This window comes from Sturnus vulgaris, chromosome 3, assembly GCF_052056855.1.
Source record: "Sturnus vulgaris isolate bStuVul1 chromosome 3, bStuVul1.hap1, whole genome shotgun sequence".
Classification (NCBI taxonomy): Eukaryota; Metazoa; Chordata; class Aves; order Passeriformes; family Sturnidae; genus Sturnus; species Sturnus vulgaris.
In genome coordinates, this window is record NC_142245.1 from 95,559,912 (window position 1) to 95,579,483 (window position 19,572).

Sequence of the window (19,572 nt, forward strand, 5' to 3'; positions counted from 1 at the left end):
GGTGCTCTCTAAAAATCTCAGTAGGCTTTATGACTTCAGACAAACACTTTCACAATAGTACAGCTTATGAGCATCAGATGAGGGTGGGATTGCTCTTGTCTAAGTTTAACTGGCCAAAGGTTAGTAGTGTAGCCTAAATCAGTCACCATTTCCCCCCAGCAGTCAGCAGTGAAGTGTAGGTAGCTGCAGAAGTGATTCATTCCAGGTCTATCTGAAGACAGGATGACTCACTGTCTGCAGATAGCCCTGCAGTTATGTGAGATGTACTGTGCTGCTGGGCACTGTTTGTTAGCCTGGCCAGAGAACACAGCAACAGCCTCAGCTGTAAAATACCTGCAGGCTGCATCAGCTCCCGTTCAGAGTGGGCCAGGAGCACACACCTGGACAGTCACAGCCGCTCACAGGACAAGTGCTGGCAGGTTTGGCTGCCAGAGCTGAGTCATGTGGCTGAACCCTTAGTACCAGCATCTGTTTGCAAAACTGGCTCTGAGATATTTCTGATAAAGAGAATTATGATTTGGAAAGGTTGTGTGTTCTTTTGAAACATTACACCATTTCAAACAGCTCAAGCTATGACCCAGTATCTTAGCACTCCTTCTTGGCTGCAGTACCACGTGGCTCTTTCTAGCTATAACTGCTATCAATAATTGATTATTACTCAATTAAATACAGTGAGAACCTTAAGCTTGAAAACCAGAACATTTTATAAAGCTAAAATCTATGACTTCATTAAAATGATTCTCACATCAGCTTACTTACACCTTAGAAACTCATCAGACTCAAACAGCATAGGGGGTCCAACACAATTAAGGAGGAAATCAAATAGCTGACATATTTTTCACTTGATTTCTGATTAATATTTTTTGCCTTCTCAGAATGGAAAATACCATCATCACAGCTACATTTTCTTTCTACAGTCTGGGAGCCTTCCAGTTCACCTTAATTCCTCATGTTTTAAGAATCCTCCTTGACGCAATTTCATTTTCACCTCCTTTTTTAGCTACACTGGCTTTTCTCATACTTCTGATGGATTTGTTGCTATGTGGCACAGTTCTTTGTGTGAAACACATCCATTTTATGATTGACTATTTTGTGTTTCCATTGCACCATCCCATTTAATTTCACTCAGAACCACCCACGTTTACTTCCTGTTTGAATGGAATTTGTTGCCTTTGGTTTACATTTCATCCTTGATCATAGTGGCAAAGGTGTGATCCTGACTGTGCAGAAAACATCGTTGTGTCTCCACACAAACCTTTGAGGTTTGTCACAATGAAGAGAAGCACTAGGAAAGGCTGGGAAGGCTGCAGGGAAATGGACATTGGAGGGTTCTTGGTATTGGAAATATTTGTACTGGGCAATGTTTATGCTTTGCAGTCATTCCCAGGACATTATCTTGCTACATGTGTACACCTACAACAAAGCACAGAACTTTCCCATGACCAGACATGTTGCATACCCTGCCTTCCTCGTGACACTCCTGCCTCCTCCACTGAACTGCCAATCTGGGTGAAAACCAGCATTTTTGTAGGAAAATGTAAAGTGAAAAACTGGTGTTCTTCCGTTTCTTATTCACATTCAGTACCTGAATAGTCTTAAATGTTTGGATGGTTTAGATCTGGATCATGACTGTGTTTATAGAACTATGAAAAGTTTTTATTTAAAAAGAAATGTACTTATATATATCTTGAAGAGATATCTATGTAGAAGAATTGAATAAAATCAACAACAAATACAGGAGTCCTTGATCAGTGTTTGTTTTAATTTAGGAATGAGCAAAATAATTTTAAGCTGGGCTTAAACTGGAAATATAGATTTGTCATCTATTTAGAGAGACAAATATAGAATTTTTTAAGTGGTAGAGCATTCATTTAGATGAAAAGAAACCCTGTTGTCTTGCTTTAACTTACTGGTACATATTCTACTTACACATTAGGCAAGGCTCCTGAAGCTGGAACAGCTATAGTTGAGAGGATGATCCCTGGTGACCACTTTTAGGGTCCAGGTCCACCACCTTTCTTCCTAGCAGGCCTCTATCCCAGCAGTGCCCACTCCTCCATCAGCTCCTGCCAGGTGGACAATTCTTGGGAAGATGCCCAATGTGCTGCAGCACCTAAGCAGGGCTGGTGGTGGCCAGGCTCTGCTCCTGTGCACTCAGCACACCTTGGAGGCTGGATTTGTAGCTGGGGAGGATAACTAGCTCCACAGATCTCATTCCAGGGCCACATCTCAGCTAAATGAGTGTTTCAGAGCTTCGAATATTTTCATTTGTTTCTGTTCAGGTGAGCCCTGTGGCAAGCTGACTCAAACTAAGCAGAGAGGGCTGCTGAAGGACAATTGAGCACATGGACATTTGCAACACTTTTGAATCAATTTTATTTTATAGTTAAAGTAGTACAAATAGATTTAAATCCATACTTCTAATTAAAACAACAGTTACCTGTGCCTCCCAACTGCAGGCAGAATCTGAGTTCTATTCTGTGACGAAACATCTCTTTTGCAATTTACTGCAACCTTCCTAGATCTTGCCAGCTCTGCTGAATCATTAGATAGGCTGTAAATGCCTTTCTTAGGGCATTCTGAAGATAGACAAAAATACATCGAATTATGTAACTTTGGGAGTTAAACACTCCTCCAAATCAGTTTTCCTTACCTCCCTGCATTTTGCAGGGCATGATTTTTTATTGCATCATATTAATTTTTACTGTAAAAATCGTACAGATTATCGTATATAGTGAGATGTAATTAGCAGACTTAAGATTTTTTTTTTTTTTATGTATGCCTGCTTTTGTACAAACATGAGGACATTTGATACATGAGGACTGTTGTTAATATTGGTCCCAGTCCTCAGGTAAAGCAAGATACTAACATAATACAAACCGCACTGATTTATGTTGTAAATATTCGAAGATAGGTGAATTTATTTGTGGCAGTTTGAAATCAAGCACAGGTAAATGGGGATTTTAGACAAAGTGGCCATGCAAGAAAATCATCCTCTTTGACAGTTCATGATAAGACTCTCAGGCACATGGTGTCATTCTTGGGATTGTCCTGTGCAGGGCCAGGAGTTGGATTTAATGATCCTTGTGGATCCCTTCCAACTCAGCATATTCTATGATTCTACGATCTGTGGGCAGAGAAGTCCTCCTACCATCCTATCACTTTGTTTCTGCAATTATTTTAGAGTAATATAAGATGATCTACAAATGTCTCAAACTCTGCAGGAATAAGATGGTCATTCTACCAACTGTAGGGTAATAAAATTATACAACCTAAAAACCTGAAAATTTAGGAAAATTGGAGTTTCCAGACTATTAGTGTGTTTTAGAATGTTACATTGAAGGCCTGTTCTCAGAAGTTACACAATTTTCAGCCTCTTTATAGTAATTGACATCAAGGAATTTAATATTTTTTTTACAATGGAATCCTATTCTCATGTTATCAGAGCAGATGGAGGCACTTCTTAAATCCAATAGATGCCTGGAGAGCCACTTGAGCTTGTGTTTGGAGGTGAACCCAATAGTTTGGTGTTGGTTGACTCTTGCATGTAATAAAGTTCTTCTTAAATTTACTTTCCTGCAGGAAATAAATGTTGAGTGAAGATGTGTTCCCAAGAAATGAGTGGCAAACTTTCCAAGAAGCTCAGGAGATACCTTGCTGTCCCGAGTTCCACACAGAACTGCTTCAGTCTTTCTTTTCCAGTTCTGCAAAGCTTACCCAATTGGCTTTCACTGTCCTAATGTTCCTTTTTTGGCCCCACCAAACTTCCTAGAAGGTTTAAACTAAACTATATATACCATGAAAAGACTTGTCATTTGGGATTTGATTTTGCATTAGCTGTGCTCAGAGCTCTTTGAGGAGTGTCAGATCTGAAAAACTTACCCTCTAGAAGACATAACCCAAGCCAAAGATGAGGTGTTACAAACAGGTATCAAAGAAGAAAACAATGAAAAAATATATGCTAAAGTATGCAGGAAGAGCTATATAGATGAAAAAAAGACAAGAGTTGGTCTCTGATCTTCTAAGTTTCTGCTTAACTACACAACACATTCATTTCTTGACTTTTTGCATGATTAGTTCTTAGTTTCCTTAGGGCAGAAACAGAAAGATTGAGCAGAAGGGTGTAAAACCTAACTGAAAGCATTTTATTCATTAAAAAAAAGAGTTTACAAGAATGAGGATAAATAGAACAGTGGCATTCATAATGACTGGCACATGAATGAGTTCACTGGAAATGTAAACACGGAAAGGGACTGGCAGAGAGGGTGTAAGATGAGCAACTCAGACCGATGAGTAATTGCGGAAGTGGTTAAGATTTCCTGGTCACCAAAGACAAAACCAGTGATGCAAGAAGAGGTTGGGCTAAAAGGAACAGGAGCAGCTCTCCCCTTGTGTGCTCAGCTGTGCCTGCCTCTTTGTGTGTGACTCTACATCTCGGTGCTTGTTGCTTCAGTGCTCTAATGCCAATCAATAACTGACCAAAAATCACATGGTTTTGTGCGGATGATTGCTATCCTCTGGTTCCTGTTACTGCCTATGAAAAAAACATGAAAATTGGTACTCCTGTTGAGCTCTTGATGATTGAGGCAAACTCTGAAACCCATACAATCATAGCTCTTAGATATTTTTAATCATAACTGCTGAGGCAACTCAAGTCCAGTACAAATGTGCAAGCTAATTTTACAGGATTTCCTGCTCTTTCAGTAACTAGACTGATTCCTAGAGATGGATATATGTAGCTGACTTCAACCTGGAGGGTTTTCTTTTTCTGTGATACTATTTGTTTTTCTGCTACATCACAAATTTTATTGGCAAGTATAATTGACCAAAATTCTCAACACCTTTTGTCATGGAGACCTTGACAGACTGCTGTTACATCATTGCCTGAAAATGAGCTGAGTAGTCCTTTCCAAGCCGATTTTATTTCCAAGGATGGGGCATCTACCACCTCTCTTTACAACATTATACTTGAGTGAATTGACAGTCCCCTTCAGTACCATGGGACATAGCTAAGATAAATACAGCCCAATCACAAAACGTCCTCACAATTTGAAGGCATCTCTTTGTAGAGTGAAGCCAAGTCCTGTATTTGGACTTTGTATTTGCATTTCCTGTTTTCCTGATGTTGAACATAGGCTGTGCTTTGGCAAAAGCTCTTGGAGATACTAAGTACTTTTGCAGTTGTGTGCTCAGAATGCCTCAACATCTACAATACACCCAGAAAGACCTTTTTTCTGGTTTCTTTCCAACACCTATTTACTACTCAGAGATGAATCAAAAGCAAAGCAGTGGATGGATAAGCTGTGGACTTCTGGAGGTTGCCTGCACCAGTCAGTCCGAGAGGAGAAGCTTGCCAAACCTTACTTCTGGAAGAAATCCACCGAACTTCATAGAATATGGGATAAAGGTGTTTTCTGAAAAACTACTTAAGAGCAATGTTCCTAAATGCTGAGCTGGGCTGTAGCCGAGGGTCACTCTGACTACGATGGCTCTGTCCTCTCTGAGGCAGCAAGACGAGCAAAGGCCTGCTGTGGGATATTAACCTCTGCAGAAAGGGGGATGCATGTATTCACCCTTTCCAGACTTGCTTCATACCCTGCACTGACATAGGTCACCCAGGATTTGTGAGAGGAAGGTTGCATGTCAGCAATGATAAAGTTGCTCTTGGGTTTTTGTGGAAGATCCCAATCTGCACAGCAAGCATCCTTTAGTTCTACCTCAAGTTACTTTCAAATGCTGGCTGGTGAAACACTTGAGTCTGAGCAGATTAGACCATTCCAAAATGATAACTAAGAAGCTGGAGTGCATTGGTTTCTGGTAAAAGCTCACTGTATGCAACTATTATTTCTGCTGCTTTCTTCACAAAATAAATAAACAGAGATTTAGCATAATATATTGAATTCTTTCTATAGAAAGAACAGTCAAACAAGTTTCTTTATAAGATTCTAGAGATAATATATTTTCCAAGCAGAACTTCAAACTCTCTCCCACTGTGGACACTGCCTAAGATGAATGTGGTATTGTCTGCAGCACATCATAGCTTTTGATAGTGAGCAAGACCAAATATAATATTAAATTTGGGAAAAAATAGTACCCTTCAGGAGTAAACTCTATCTTATCAGACATATTCTGAAATAAAAAATATTAGAATGTTGTAGAACAGCCTTAGCCTCATATAATTCAAATTTACTGATATTGAGAGCTATTAGTTATTGTGCCACCTTCTTGTGAGATTCTGTGCCTAAGCTCTCAGCCAGGGGTCTGGGTATGGTTCAGGGATGCATTGCACTTTCAGATGTTCACAGTCGAGTATCAGCCTCACTCACAGAGAAATTAATTTCTTAATGGGATTTCAGCTTTAAAATAATAGCACTTTAATGGAGACAGCAAAATAAAAGCATACTATAAAAAAACAAACATTACCCCTCAGAGTGGTAGTTTTATTTATACACACACAGTTTATCTCACAGGAATATAAGCATAACAATGGTGAAACATCCATATCAGATCTGACCAGCATTCCATTTCAAAGGATTCAAAAGCAGATGCAAGAAACTTCACAGGAGGCAATGGCAGGACAACCTGCTCCAGAAGAAAGTTTCTGCTTAATCCCCACTAATGTAATGCTTGGCCAATTTCATAAAATATGTACACTTATACCCTTTAGAAAAGTAATATACATATAGAAAAATCTCTATTTCTTATAGATTTCTGTACAGTAGTATTTACAGTATATTGCAAAGATTTCAGTCTTATCTCCATATTCCAGGCCATAAACCCCAGACTTTGTACCTTTCTGCTGTTATGCCACATCTATGGACATTGCCCCTTGTCACAGCACTGGAGAACCACGAAACACTTGGGTGTAAACAGCAATTTGGTCTGCACACTTCCATCCCATTTGACTATTTTGTTTACATAGTTCTAGTCAAACAAAATAATTCAATTTATGACTAGCCTTTGTCATCAGGCACTGTTTTAGGCTCCCCAGACAATTGGAAAACCAACTCCATTGCTAAAATTTTTGTTCAAACTGCATCAGCCCCCTTTTCCACAGTTTAACACCAAAGCAGGAAAATTCCATCCCAAAGGATATCTTTTATACTCAGACAGTAAAAAACCCCAAAACAAACCAAAAAATGATGATTTTTTTTTTTTTGAGAAAAAGATAGATAGCGGCTAACATTAGCAAGTTCTTCTCATTTTGAAGGATATGACTGAAAGACTCAGCAGAAGAAAGGGAAACACTTTACATGTAACAGTAACATGAATAGAACGAACACCAGAGCTCTCATCATTTGGAAAAAGCACTGAATTACCCATTCCCAAAACATACGGGGAAAGAAAGATTGTCATCCTTTTTTGTTCTAACATATAGGAAATGTAAATTATTAGCTCCCCCAGAAGGCATTATTAAATAAAAGAAATCTATAGCTTATCAGGCAAAGATCTTAGACAGGTCCACATCACTTCTGAAATAAATGGGAGTGCTTGGGATTCCTACAGAGTTTGAACAGAGAAATTCTGCCACATCAGCATGGAAAGTCATCTGAACCCTACTGAACTATCCACAAAGACAAAAAGAATGATTAAGAAAGTATTCTGAATGGGTCCAGTTCTGATTTCACTAACCTCTGTCATAAAACCCTCATCGATTTTCAGAAAGGCTGATGTTCAGTATTTTCAAGCAAATTAAACATAATCCTTCCTAATATTGAAAACTCATGAGCAATACACCTTTCACCTTAACTTTTGAAAGCTGCTCAACTGACAGAGGAACAACAAACAGAAGTTTGAAAATGAAACAAAAAATTTCCTTGGAAACAAAACAAATTAATTATTTTCCCCTGTATCAGGGCATTGGATTGTAACTCAAAAAATTTTTCCTGCACTCTGAGCTGTCTAAATGTCATCCATGTGTTTGAAGAAAAGCATTCCTTAGCTCTGATATATAAATATGTATGTGGTACAGCACCTTGGTGGGAGCACGAACAGAACAGATACATCAGATTATGTTCCTGACTAATAAACCTAGACTATGATCCTTAAAAACCTGCACCTTCAGCGTACAAATCTTATCATATTAGCAGCATCTTGAAGTTTTCTGAGAATCATCCTTTTCTAATAATGTAACAAATATAGATGAAGATTTTGTTATGTAAGAAAATATCCACATATACTACCTTCTCTCTAAGTTTGAAGGAGCTCACACAAACCAGTTTTCTCCCAGTTGAAAAGTAGGTTCAACAATTATTTTATCTGGAATTATTATCCAGTTATCTTAAGAACTTCAGACATTTAGGCCTTAGTACCTAACACTAGAAACAGAAGACACTGCATTTCCAAACTGGTGCTGTAATTGAGAACTAACCATCCAAGGACTGACAAACACTTTAAAACCCATGGAAGTGCAAGTCAGATGGTATTTAGCTGATGCTGAGGAGCTCTTCAAGGGCAACTCTTTCACAACCATGGTAACACAAAGTAAACTTTTAACTCCTGCAGGAACAACAGCTGAAGTCAACGTTATGCCAGTCAGGCAGCTTTCACAAATGGGTATCACTAAAAATAAAAGGGAAAGTAGTTTTGGCTTTTCTCTTTTTTCCTTTTTAATTTATTTTCTTTTGTTTAATTGTTCTGCAGTTTTCTAATGTCCACATAGAAATGCTTTTATTTTCTAGAAAGCAGTGACAGATTGGGGTGTTTGAAGCATAGTGAGAAAATTCCACGAATTACTGCAGAGGCCTCATTCACTGCACTAATGACCCAAGTATCACCTTTTACAACATGTTTAGCTCAGGCAGCCCAAATGAAGCATTTCATTGATGATATTGAGTAAGGTGTTGTCTACACTGGGTGTCACCAGGACATTCCCTGGCCTGGCTGTGCCCTAACATGCCTCCTGGCCTTGCAGGGCAGGGATGCTGCCTTGCACAGCCCTACTGCAGACTCACACTCGGGAAGTGTGGCACTGCCTAAAACTAAAGGTGTTACATCACAACTGCCAAAGTTTGCAAAGTTTGCCATGTCAGAGTCAGGCACACACTGCAAACAAACTGTACTGTTCTGCAAGGCAGAAAGAATGCAAAACCTCCCTCAATACCTGTTTCTTGGAACCATGCTCCCAGAAGGATTTGGTGCTATTTTTTCCCAAGGGCTGAGCAAGCTGTGTGACAAACTAGCAAGAGCAAACTAGATGGACAGAAGGCACACCAATTTGGCTTGCATGCTCTCAGAGAAAGAGAAGTTTGGCAGGGATTTAGCTTACAACGTTTGCCAAGTATCTCAGACAAGGCTGCCACAGTTAGTCCTCACCAGCCAAGCAAATGATGGTGAATGATGTCAGGATGAGCTCTGATCAAACAGCCCTGGTAAGGCAGAGCCTTTGAACATCCAGGTGGAGTCTGTCTGCAAGGGAGCAACTGACCCAGAGGTCACTGCCACTTCATTCCCACTTTCTCCCCCCATCACTGCTGACAAATTCATTGCTGGAAAGAGGTGGGTGTACAAAACAGACCTTCTGTCACAGCCTGGAATGACATCCTGAGGCAGTGAGTTGATGTTGAATAGTATTGTGGATGGCAGCTGCTGCCAAGCTTCACTTTTCCAGGTGCTTTTGTTTCCTGCTGTCTTGCTGGGGCACAGTTCACAATCTCCACTTTTAATCACAGTCTTGGACACTCTTGGGTTTGACAAAAGTGAAGCTTCCAGGGGATGGGGGCGAAGGTAGGAAGAAATAACAAAATACTAAACTTGGACAAAGTACTCATAAGCCAGATGAGGGAACAGTTTCTTCCTGTGTCTGGTTTTGTTCAACTTCCAAGTCAACAATTCTGAAGAAGAAGAAAAAGAGTGTCATTTGTTATTTATCACATCAGACAAGCACAAGGTGATACTCTAAAACTTTTATTTACCTGCCTGTGGCTACTGTCAACATAGTAAATTACCCTCCCTGGAGATTTCCACTTGAATAATGCCCACCCATTTAAGAATTATGAGAAACTCAAGGCTGAATAATCTTGATTCAGCTCAGGAAGGAGGATGCAGAGTGAACCCTCTTCCTAGAATCAAGCAGAACTGACAGTAAGAGGAACTGAACTGCATTGGTGATCCCATGCACCTTTCTACCACGAAACAGCAATGACCGTTTTGCCAAGGACCTCAATTTTCTGAAGCTCACAACCCACACTCTGCAATCATCTCTCTGATAAAACATGCTGAAGAACCTGATACATCAAACAGCTCTTTTATTTACACGGTGCTCTACCAGGTCCCAAAGAGCTCATGAAAAATTAAACAGAGAACATAAAATATGAATGGAATGATCACTGGCCCATAAAAGCTCTGCAGTTCTTGAAAGATGTTTTATACATAACAAATGTTGGGATTTCAGAAATGAGGTTTCTGCCTCATTGTCCAAAGAAGATGCAACAATTTTCAAGCCCCTGTAAAAAACCAGGAACTTCTAAGGATGTGCCTGGGAACATCAGGAAGAGTACATTGCTCCCCAGCAGAGTCCACTGCCCTTTAATAAGCAAACTAAACAGAGCCAAATACTGGGATATTGTGAAAACATATAGATATCCATCTTGATGCTGTATTGTCAGATAAAGTGTAAAACTGAATAAAAATTTAGACCAGAACTAAAAGACTCACCTTGCAATCATATGATGTTAACAACTCTCCTTAAATTCTGTCCAGTAAATGTAATATTTAACTTATGGTAACTCTTGATGACCCTTGTCCTTTATTCAGGGTGCTGTGTACAGGTATTTTTAGCTGACCTTTCTGAACTTCCCACTTCTGTGGCCTAAATGATAAGTACGTTCTCAGTTTTCAGAAACTACTCAATAGATGAGATCCAACAGCTGTGAGTCAGCCCTAGTATTCTTAAAATTAGGTTTATAAATAAGGACCCTCTGAATTAGTCTTTCCTAGGCTGTCAAAAATTTTGGTGCCAAATGAAATTGCTACCAAAGTGCTCCCTTACTCTAGGTATTAAAGCTATTGCAGAATGAACATAAGATTACATGAATAAACTTGCTGCTTATTTCATGGAGATCTTTTCACCACCTTGTTAGGCTGTGTACTACCATTTTATCCTATATGGTAAAAATAAAAAAGCCATTGACCAAGCCCATGCGAAGTTGCACTGGTTCAGCTCCTGGTACTTCCCACGCTCCTGCCCTTGCCTTTGTCCAGGTGCAGCACCTCCTCTGCAGACTGCATGTTCCCTGGGGTGCTCACCAGCATCTCCTGCCTCAGCTGCAGCTGGACACGCTTAGCACCCTGCAAACAGATGGGGAAAGGACCAGCTGCTCCTTCTGGAGCCAGCTCTGTGCTGATTATCTGGACCCTACCCCCATCAGGGGTATTCAGGAGCAAACAGGCTTTTATTTGGTTGTTTTTCTTGCGTGGTTCATGCTTGCTGGAATCCGCCTCCCATCCTCTTGTTTAGCAAGGTTGGCAGCTGCAAGACAAAACCACCACCTTTCCTCATCTTGTTTTGTGTATCTCCCCGGCCTTTTATCAGAGAAGGATGAGCAAGGAGAAATGATTAGTTCAGGAGAGCCCTTTCTTCTCTCTAAGATTATTTGTGAAAGGATTTGTTACGTAACAACACTTCTTTTAAGTTGTCAGCCAGATACCTGAGAACATTCTTATCAGCATGGCCTTGAAAACTTTTTGTAGAATGGCTCTTTCCCTGTCTTCCTCCTCTTGCAGGAAGAAAACAGACTTTTGAGAAAAATTCTAATTCTAAAGGTGAGCCGAATTTCACATCATTAAAACCAGTTTCAAGTAAATGGATTATTGCCTACTATGGTTTAAAGGAATTTAGAGTGACAGCCCCACATCCACATAGGAATGAGGCTCAAGCACTACAATTCTCCACATTCGTAAGACCCACATGCTCCACCAACAGCTGTATCTACACCAAATGATGTTCTCACGCACCAGTTACGAACTGTCAGAAAATATACATGTAATCCTTCATATCATGACCTACTCATGCAATTCCTAAATACCTCACGGTAAGCTGTGGTAGTTATCCTAGGGGCTTTATGTACTGGAAGGAGAAAAACCCTTATCTCATAGATTATCAACACCACAGGTTCCATGGATATAGTTCTTTTTCAGGAGAACACACGCAAAATAAACACCACTTTTATTAAACGCAGGACATTGGCTTTTACCAGAGCTAAATTTGTTCTGCTTCTGTCTGAGAAGTAATTAATTTCTAAGCCTAGATCCACACTTCTGTGTTAATTATCTTTAGCTTAAAACAGTGGAGTACTCCTCTGACCAAGGCAAACCGCACAACCCATTCCCAACTACCAGCACCAAACCACACAGCAAACCCACTGCAGAGGAAAATCCAAACTCTGTGAAATGCTAGAAGGTCACCTGGAACAAACTTTTATGGCTCCAACAAAAAGCCACAGAGGAAATAAGAACACTAGCAGGGCACTGATTCAGTTTTGATTTCCTGATACCTGGGGGTGCATATGTATAAGGGGAAAGAGAGAGAGTGAAGGAAAGTAAAAAGGGGAAAAGTATAGAAGTGTAGTTTAAATACAGTGCAGTCCTGAGGAGTAATAGTTTCAGCAGTACAGTATAAATACAGTGTACTCCTAATTAGTAGTAGACTGTTCAGTCTGTTATCCAAGTAACTGTAACTAAAGGTTGAATAGTTTTCTAAGGCTTTTTCCTAGCATTTAATATAGCAGAAATTGAAAGAAATAAGATATTTGCAAAGCAGGAATCTGCAAAGTGCAGGCATCCTTCACAGACACTGACTCTTTAATTTCCTGTGGGGGGTCTGATCTAAACCTGGCAAGCTGCAAGCATTTACTTGTTTGTATTTTGATTTTTTGCAATAACACAGATTTCTGCGTTGCAAAAAAGCCATACATGGAACACGTGGTAAACAAAACACATTTTCCTTCAGCCCTTCCTGAAAAGACTAATACAAATTATGAGAAGTCAACTGCTCTCTAAAAAGGAAAGAGAAACACAAATTGCCAGGGCAAGGCTTTGCACACACCTTGAGTTCAGCAAGCTCCAACGCATGCTGAGTGAATCATCACGCCAGCTCCTGCATCACCTTGTTGGTCTCCTTGGCTTTCTTACACGTGTACAACCATTTGATGATCCGAGCGTTGCGCTCAACCACGGAGGTGCTGCTGGGGACCTGCTCTGTGAGCTCGTCCTCCAGCAGCCCCTCGTCCCCGCTGTGCCTCGTGAACTCGCTCTCCGACGTGGCCACGCTGATGCTGCGGATCTTGAAGGAGACATTGTCAGACACCACGGAGAAGTTCTCTCTCCCGAGATCCTCAATGACCTCCTGCTCCAGGCCACAGTACTTGAAAAATGTGTCAAACTCAGCAAAGCACTTGGAGTAGCGAGAGCTGATGTCTGACTGGGAGCGATGGAGACCTCTCCTCTTCACCTCCTTGACCTCTTCAGGAGGTGCACTCAGTTTTGAGGGTCTCTCACGCTCTTTTGTACACACCGCTGCCCCTTCAGTGCTCACAGGGACAGTCTGCACCGCTCCATGGTCGCTTGGCTCACGGTCACCATCTTTTGCCAAGAGAGACTCATTGCTCTCGGTGGCTGCCATGTCCTCCACGACTCTGGGCAACTCAGGGGAAGCCAGCTGCTTCTCCTTTATGGACCCATTGAAGATCCTCCTCACCAAGTTCCCCCGAGGGCTGTCCTGGCTTTGACCTCTGCCAAGCTCACATTTCTGACGGTAGATCACCAGGGAATCCGGCCGCATCTGCCTCCGGGTGCTGCGGCGGGCGATGGGGGGGCCGTGCTGCAGGGGGGCTCGGCAGGAGCTCACGGCCTTGCCCAGCTCCAGGGGCTTTGTGCCCGTCCCTCTGCCCCGATCCCAGCTCGCCGCTTTGCTCTCCACGGAGCAGGTCTCGCTGCTGCTCTCCGAGGCTGAGCTGAGCGCGATGACGGGCTCCTGCCTGCTGCTGATGACCTGCTGGCTCTTCACGTACTTGGCCTTGTCGGCGGCCAGTCTCTCCACGGCACTTTTCCTGCCCGGCTTGCCGGCCTCCAGCTGCCTGCGGAGGTACTCGGGCCCCTTGTTGAGAAGCCGCAGGGGGAGGGAGGAGTGCAGGTCGGAGATGGCGTGCATTCCCACGGCCCGGGAGAGTTCAGCTGGCATAGCAATCTCAGGGACGAGGATCCTGCTTCCAGTCCCGAGAGGGAAGTGGGATAAGGAAAAAGTAAAAAAAAAAAAAAAAAAAGATAAAAGGAAAATCGCGGTGTCGGACAGCCCGGGCGCTCCGAGGGCCTTGCTCCCCGCTCCCCGCACCGTCGGGGCGCAGCGCGTCCCGCCCGCCCGCAGGCAGGCACAGCCAATCCCGGCCGGCAGGAAGGGAGGGAGGGAGGGCAGGGAAGGAGCCAGGAGCCGCCCCGGGGGTGGCGGGCCCGGCCCCGCCGCCTCCCCGCTCCCGCTGGCCGGGGCTCCCGGGGCACGGCGCTGCGGTGGGCGCGGGGAGCCCGCTCCTGCGGCGGGGACCCGGAGGGTTCGCTCCCGTCAGGAACATCCTCTCCCGCTCTTGCTTCAGGGCCTGACCCTGCAGACCCCAGCGCATCTTGCCCTTCGGGGGACAGCACCTTTCGCGGTGCGTTCTCCCCCGGCGGTCTCACTGCCCGGCCGTGCCGTGCGCTGCGCTCCAGCGGGAAACCTTGGCATGATCGGGAAAGGACGGGACGGGCTTCCCGAGCACAGCGGCGGAGCGGAGTCCGGACACGCCGGGCGAGCAGCAGATCTGTGCCTCCAGTTGTGCCTCCCGCTGTGTCTCCAGCTGTGCCCCCGCCGTGCCCCCAGTGTGCCCCAGCTGTGCCTCCAGCTGTGCCTCCAGCTGTGCCCCAGCTGTGTTGGCGGCACCCTGCCCTTCCCGGGGCGGTGGCCGCAGCCCAGCAGGGACAGGACACGTCTGTCCCTGGCCCACAGCTGCACTGCTTCTGTGCACATGTAAAGTGTAAAGTGCGGTGGAATGGCATCAGTCTGAATTGCGTGTCGCAAATCTTTGCCCTTTAGAAACATAGAGCAGAATTCCCATCTGCGGCTGGCAATTCTAAACAGGCAGGACAGAGCCATTGGCTGTAATGTAAACTCTCAAAAATTAGACTTTTAAGTTATAGGTAATCACCTGGGGCAGTCCAACTTTAACTCGTGGTCTCATGTGAGATGCACTGTAATAACTGAATGATAGATAACTTTTGTTCTAATACAAGAAATAAAAGCCAGTTTATATCTGCAAGTTTTTTTATGCATATTTTTTATTTGTTTGGTTTCGTTTTAGTTTGTCTGTTACTTCTGGGGTATACTAGAATGCTTTTGTGGTGATGGGTTTATATTTCATCTTTACAATCACTAAATGGTAGCTAACAAGTTTAGAAAGAAAGAGATGAGCCTCCTTATCCTCGTTATAAAGTTTCAGGGTACAAGGCTTTGCTACCAGCAAGGTTCTCACTGTGACAAGAGAAAGATTACAAGCAACCGTGGAGTCAGAGCTTGGGCTAGCTCTTCAGTGAAGACCTTCTTAGAAACACACAAAATTTAAATATTCTCTTGCCAACATGGTTCTACTTCTGGATTTCCTCTTAACTTTACATCATCTTTGTTTCTAGACATGTAGGTCTGAACTCCAGAAGCCCCATAACACATAGAACTGCCTGTTCACAGCGAGGATCCCAGATAAAATGCTTGCCTGAATCAGGACTGAAATTTGTGACATACCTTGAGATCACTTACGGTGAAATTCTTGTTGATATGTAGAATGGGTACCGTTTTTTGAGAGAAAGAGCTTTTGTTTTTCCTTTTACAGTAGAAATAGAGCTGGTTCACATAATAACTTACCTAAAAATCAATATTCTTGAAAACTGAGAGACAATAATAAAAGTTTAAGCACAGTTTATTACTAGGGAACTATTTTCTGTTAAAGTGGTTCATTCACAGATATGTAAGAGTGTAGTTAATATCATTACATATTGAAATTCTTCATGGGATGTTGGGCATATAGAAAAGGCTGATGTCTTCTGATAATTAATCTGAGCAATAAGCTGATAGATGTAATGAATTCAGTTATGAGATACTAAGGTTTCATTCCCATATTGACAAATCTGCCTTCATCGTTTTCTTCAAAAATTTCCATGGAGATCTATGGCACTGAATAACATAGTAACACATATTCACATTTCTCCATTAATTTTAATTTATGTTTGTTCCAAATTCTAGTGTCTTGTACAAGCTTTAAAAACTTGCTTTAAAAGTTCTTTAAAAAGTAAAAAAAAAAATTAGTTTGCATTCATTTGAAATAATAATAAAAAATGAACACATGCAAATATCAGTAAGAGAGGTCTTATTAAACAACTATAATTCATTTCTTTATCAAAGCTGTTCATTCACTCCCTGCAATACTATATAGTTTTTCTCAGTGGACAATAACTTTGTGTTTAGAGTTGATATACAAAACAAATTTAAAAACATTGGTTTTGATGGAAAAACACGGTTTAAAACGTTAAAAAAATTGTATATATTTTCTTTTCTCTTAAAATGTCCTTGGCTTTAAATGCATACCTGAAAGACCTTTGATGGAATATTTTCATTTTTCAGCCAGTTTCATCCTCATCTCACTGACAAAAGTAGATGTGAGTTTTCATTGTCCATGAAGTGCATGTCACAAGAAATTTCTCATGAAAAATTGCAACAGCAATTTCCAGCTGACTTTCCAGATATGTGAGATACTTTTCCCTGAGAATTCTGGGTGATGACAACAACATTTAAGGGGAAGAAGAATCTTCCCAGGGTCAGAAAACATTGCAAGCAACAAAATTTTGTAACCCTGCCTCCCTTTAATGAGGTACATCAATATAGCAGCTGCACAGTTAAGTGATATTTTAAATGTATTTAGGTTACGTATCTTAAAACTGAAGTGCATTTCAGTTTAAAATATGATTCTCTGATTTGAAATACTTATATTTGTATTTTTTGGAATTAGCTCTTTTATTTATGGATACACTCTTACAGTATTCAAAGAGGAGGGAGCCATTGCATTTCTTCCTTCTGGAAAGCAGAGGAAAAGAGTGTGTTATGAGAATCCCAAGCAAACCACCTTTGCCCCTGACCCAGAACAGGCCTGCAGATAATAAAATGGAAATAAAAATGGGTGCAGCAGCCTGTCAGTTGCCCTCAGTCTCCTTCTGGCATTACACAAAGGTAAGAGAGACTAGTTCTGCACACAGTAAGCCTGAGCTGACACTAAGAGTTTTCCCACAGAAGGAGAGTTCTACAAAACACCTTTGAGTCAGCTGGCATTTAAAGTTATCACGAAAAACAAAGCAGTTGAATTTTATGTGGGGTAAAAAACACCATTTCTCATTGAGTTTTTATTAATAAGGGATGTTTTCAGAGCACTGCTAGAGTCTGAGCCAGAGGAAAGCCAGAAACAGGACTGGTACAATGGCACTGCAAGCAACAGTACAATATGTGCAAAGCTTAGATCATTGCTGTCACTGCTCCCACCCCATTGCCAGTGTCAGTGCCAGTCTGATTTATAGTGGTCAAAGGGCAAAAATGAAGTGGCAGTGGGAGGTAAAGGCAAGGAGGAAAGAGAAAGGGGAGCTCAAGCCCTAAAACCAATAGGACACTCCCATTTTGGGGACCAGCAGAACAACTGTGACCCAGGACTGAGGATTTTCCCCAGCAGCTCTCAGTGCTGAGTGCAGGTGTTGCAGCCCACATCAGGGGGTGATTCACTTCTGCTGTGACACTGAGTGGTGCCACTGCGTGTCCTGTTTGCTGCACTGGGGGGATGTACACAACATAACACAGAACATGAACAGTTTCCAAACACCTGTCTCCAGTGGGGAAATTTTAGGCCTTTCAACATGAAATCAGTGACTGTCCCAATTCTCTCAGATTCACACAATAGAAGATATAGGCATGCCTGTATATCTTCAGGCAGAATTTTAAGACTCTGGGTTTGAGTGCTGTATGACAGAGGCAGACCCATATCGCTTGTATGTCTTCTTTTAGCCTCTCCCACCACTGCCAGATTGCTTAGCATCCTTTTCCACTCTTGTGATTTTGGGGTTTTTACTTCATTAAACAGCTTAGCATGTTAATCAGAAAACATCTTCCTCCTAAAGTCAATCCATCTTGCTCAAATTGACATTAGTGGGCTTCATTTTTTAGTAGAATTTTGGAAATTCACCCCAGGTGCACCACTTCCCAGGTTGAACAACCATCATGGATCTCAACGGGACTGTGCAATTTACATCACAGTGATTCATGGCAACATATGGGAAGCCTTATTAGAACAAACAGCAAAAGAAAAGTGATGGAATATCACAGTGAAAACAAGAGATGAAAGGGAGAACAAATGCAATGTGCATTACACCAGGCAGTTGCAATGGGGAAGGTGCTAGCCATAGCATGCTTCTTTCCCTTTTTATGCCTTCTTGTCCCTGCAGTGCATCTGAGCCTACACTAATTCCTTTTTTCATACATCTCTCACATGCCTAAAATGTAAAAATAAAAAATCCAACCCAGGTTTGGTGCCTAACATATTTAAGTGTGTGTTAAAATATTGAGATTGAATATTTTGATATGAAAAGACTGATATGTTTATCATGCTGTCAGATTAAATTCACTGAGTAATTTGGAAAGGAGGGGAAGAACCAGAGTTTTCACAGTAAGATTCAGCTATGATGCTGTAAAGGAAGTAAGTTATTTAACTCTCAGAACAACTCTGTTTGATCCTGAAACGGATTCCTTGAAGTTTGAATTGAGATACTTCATGAATGAACATGTGTTACAGGTGTCGAAATGAACTTTGCACTCAGTAAAAGGTTCTTACTGTTGCTCCTGTCTTGTTCTCACAGTGGTCCCCATAGGCCCAGTCATAGCTGGCAGTTTTAAAACTGCCTCTCAGTGGCAACACCCTTTGCCAACCAACCCAGGACATACACAGTCACTTCACCCAATGCAGGGATGGGTCAGGGCACTTCTTAAATACTTTATGAATTTTATAGGCAGCATTGCTGCAGCCATCAGCATACTTATCCACACACTTTTCCTCTGTAAATTCCTGCTGGCCTAGTCTCATGTATAGTTGGTTTTGATCATAGAAAAACCCTTTCACCTAATCTAAAGCTAAAACACATAAAGAGTTTAAAGTCATCCCTTATGCTTTAGGGAACTTTCAGCATCTGTGTCACGTCTTTGCTGTCTGCTTGCCTGGCAGATGCCTAAAACAATCAGGGCAAAGTTTTTGCTGCTGCTGTGTCAAGGCAGTACGTGTCTATCTGTGGGCCTAAGCAGGTGAGAGATACAGTGTATATTTATGTTCCGTGAATTCCACTGTGTATTCTCACACAGGTAGATTAGGAAGAATATGGAAGGTCACTGATTATTGAACTTCTGACAGAATTGCCAGTTGTCTGTTACATGTAATTTATATTGTGGTAGTTGTGGTACTCACCTGGCAAGTGTGAGAAACAACCTTCCCCTCCCAGATTTGCATCAAACTTTTAAAACTTAGTTTC

General features: G+C 42.0%; 1 protein-coding gene across 1 annotated transcript; it reads right to left on the reverse strand.

Annotated features, from left to right (window-relative positions):
- Positions 1 to 6,426: 6,426 nt before the first annotated feature.
- FAM110C (family with sequence similarity 110 member C) lies at positions 6,427 to 14,296 on the reverse strand. Its single transcript, XM_014869538.2, has 2 exons — positions 13,046 to 14,296; positions 6,427 to 9,833 (listed from the first exon to the last, which is right to left on the reverse strand). Exon 1 carries the CDS (start codon positions 14,177 to 14,179, stop codon positions 13,085 to 13,087), a length of 1,095 nt encoding a protein of 364 aa, XP_014725024.1. The 5' UTR covers positions 14,180 to 14,296; the 3' UTR covers positions 6,427 to 9,833; positions 13,046 to 13,084.
- Positions 14,297 to 19,572: the final 5,276 nt, after the last annotated feature.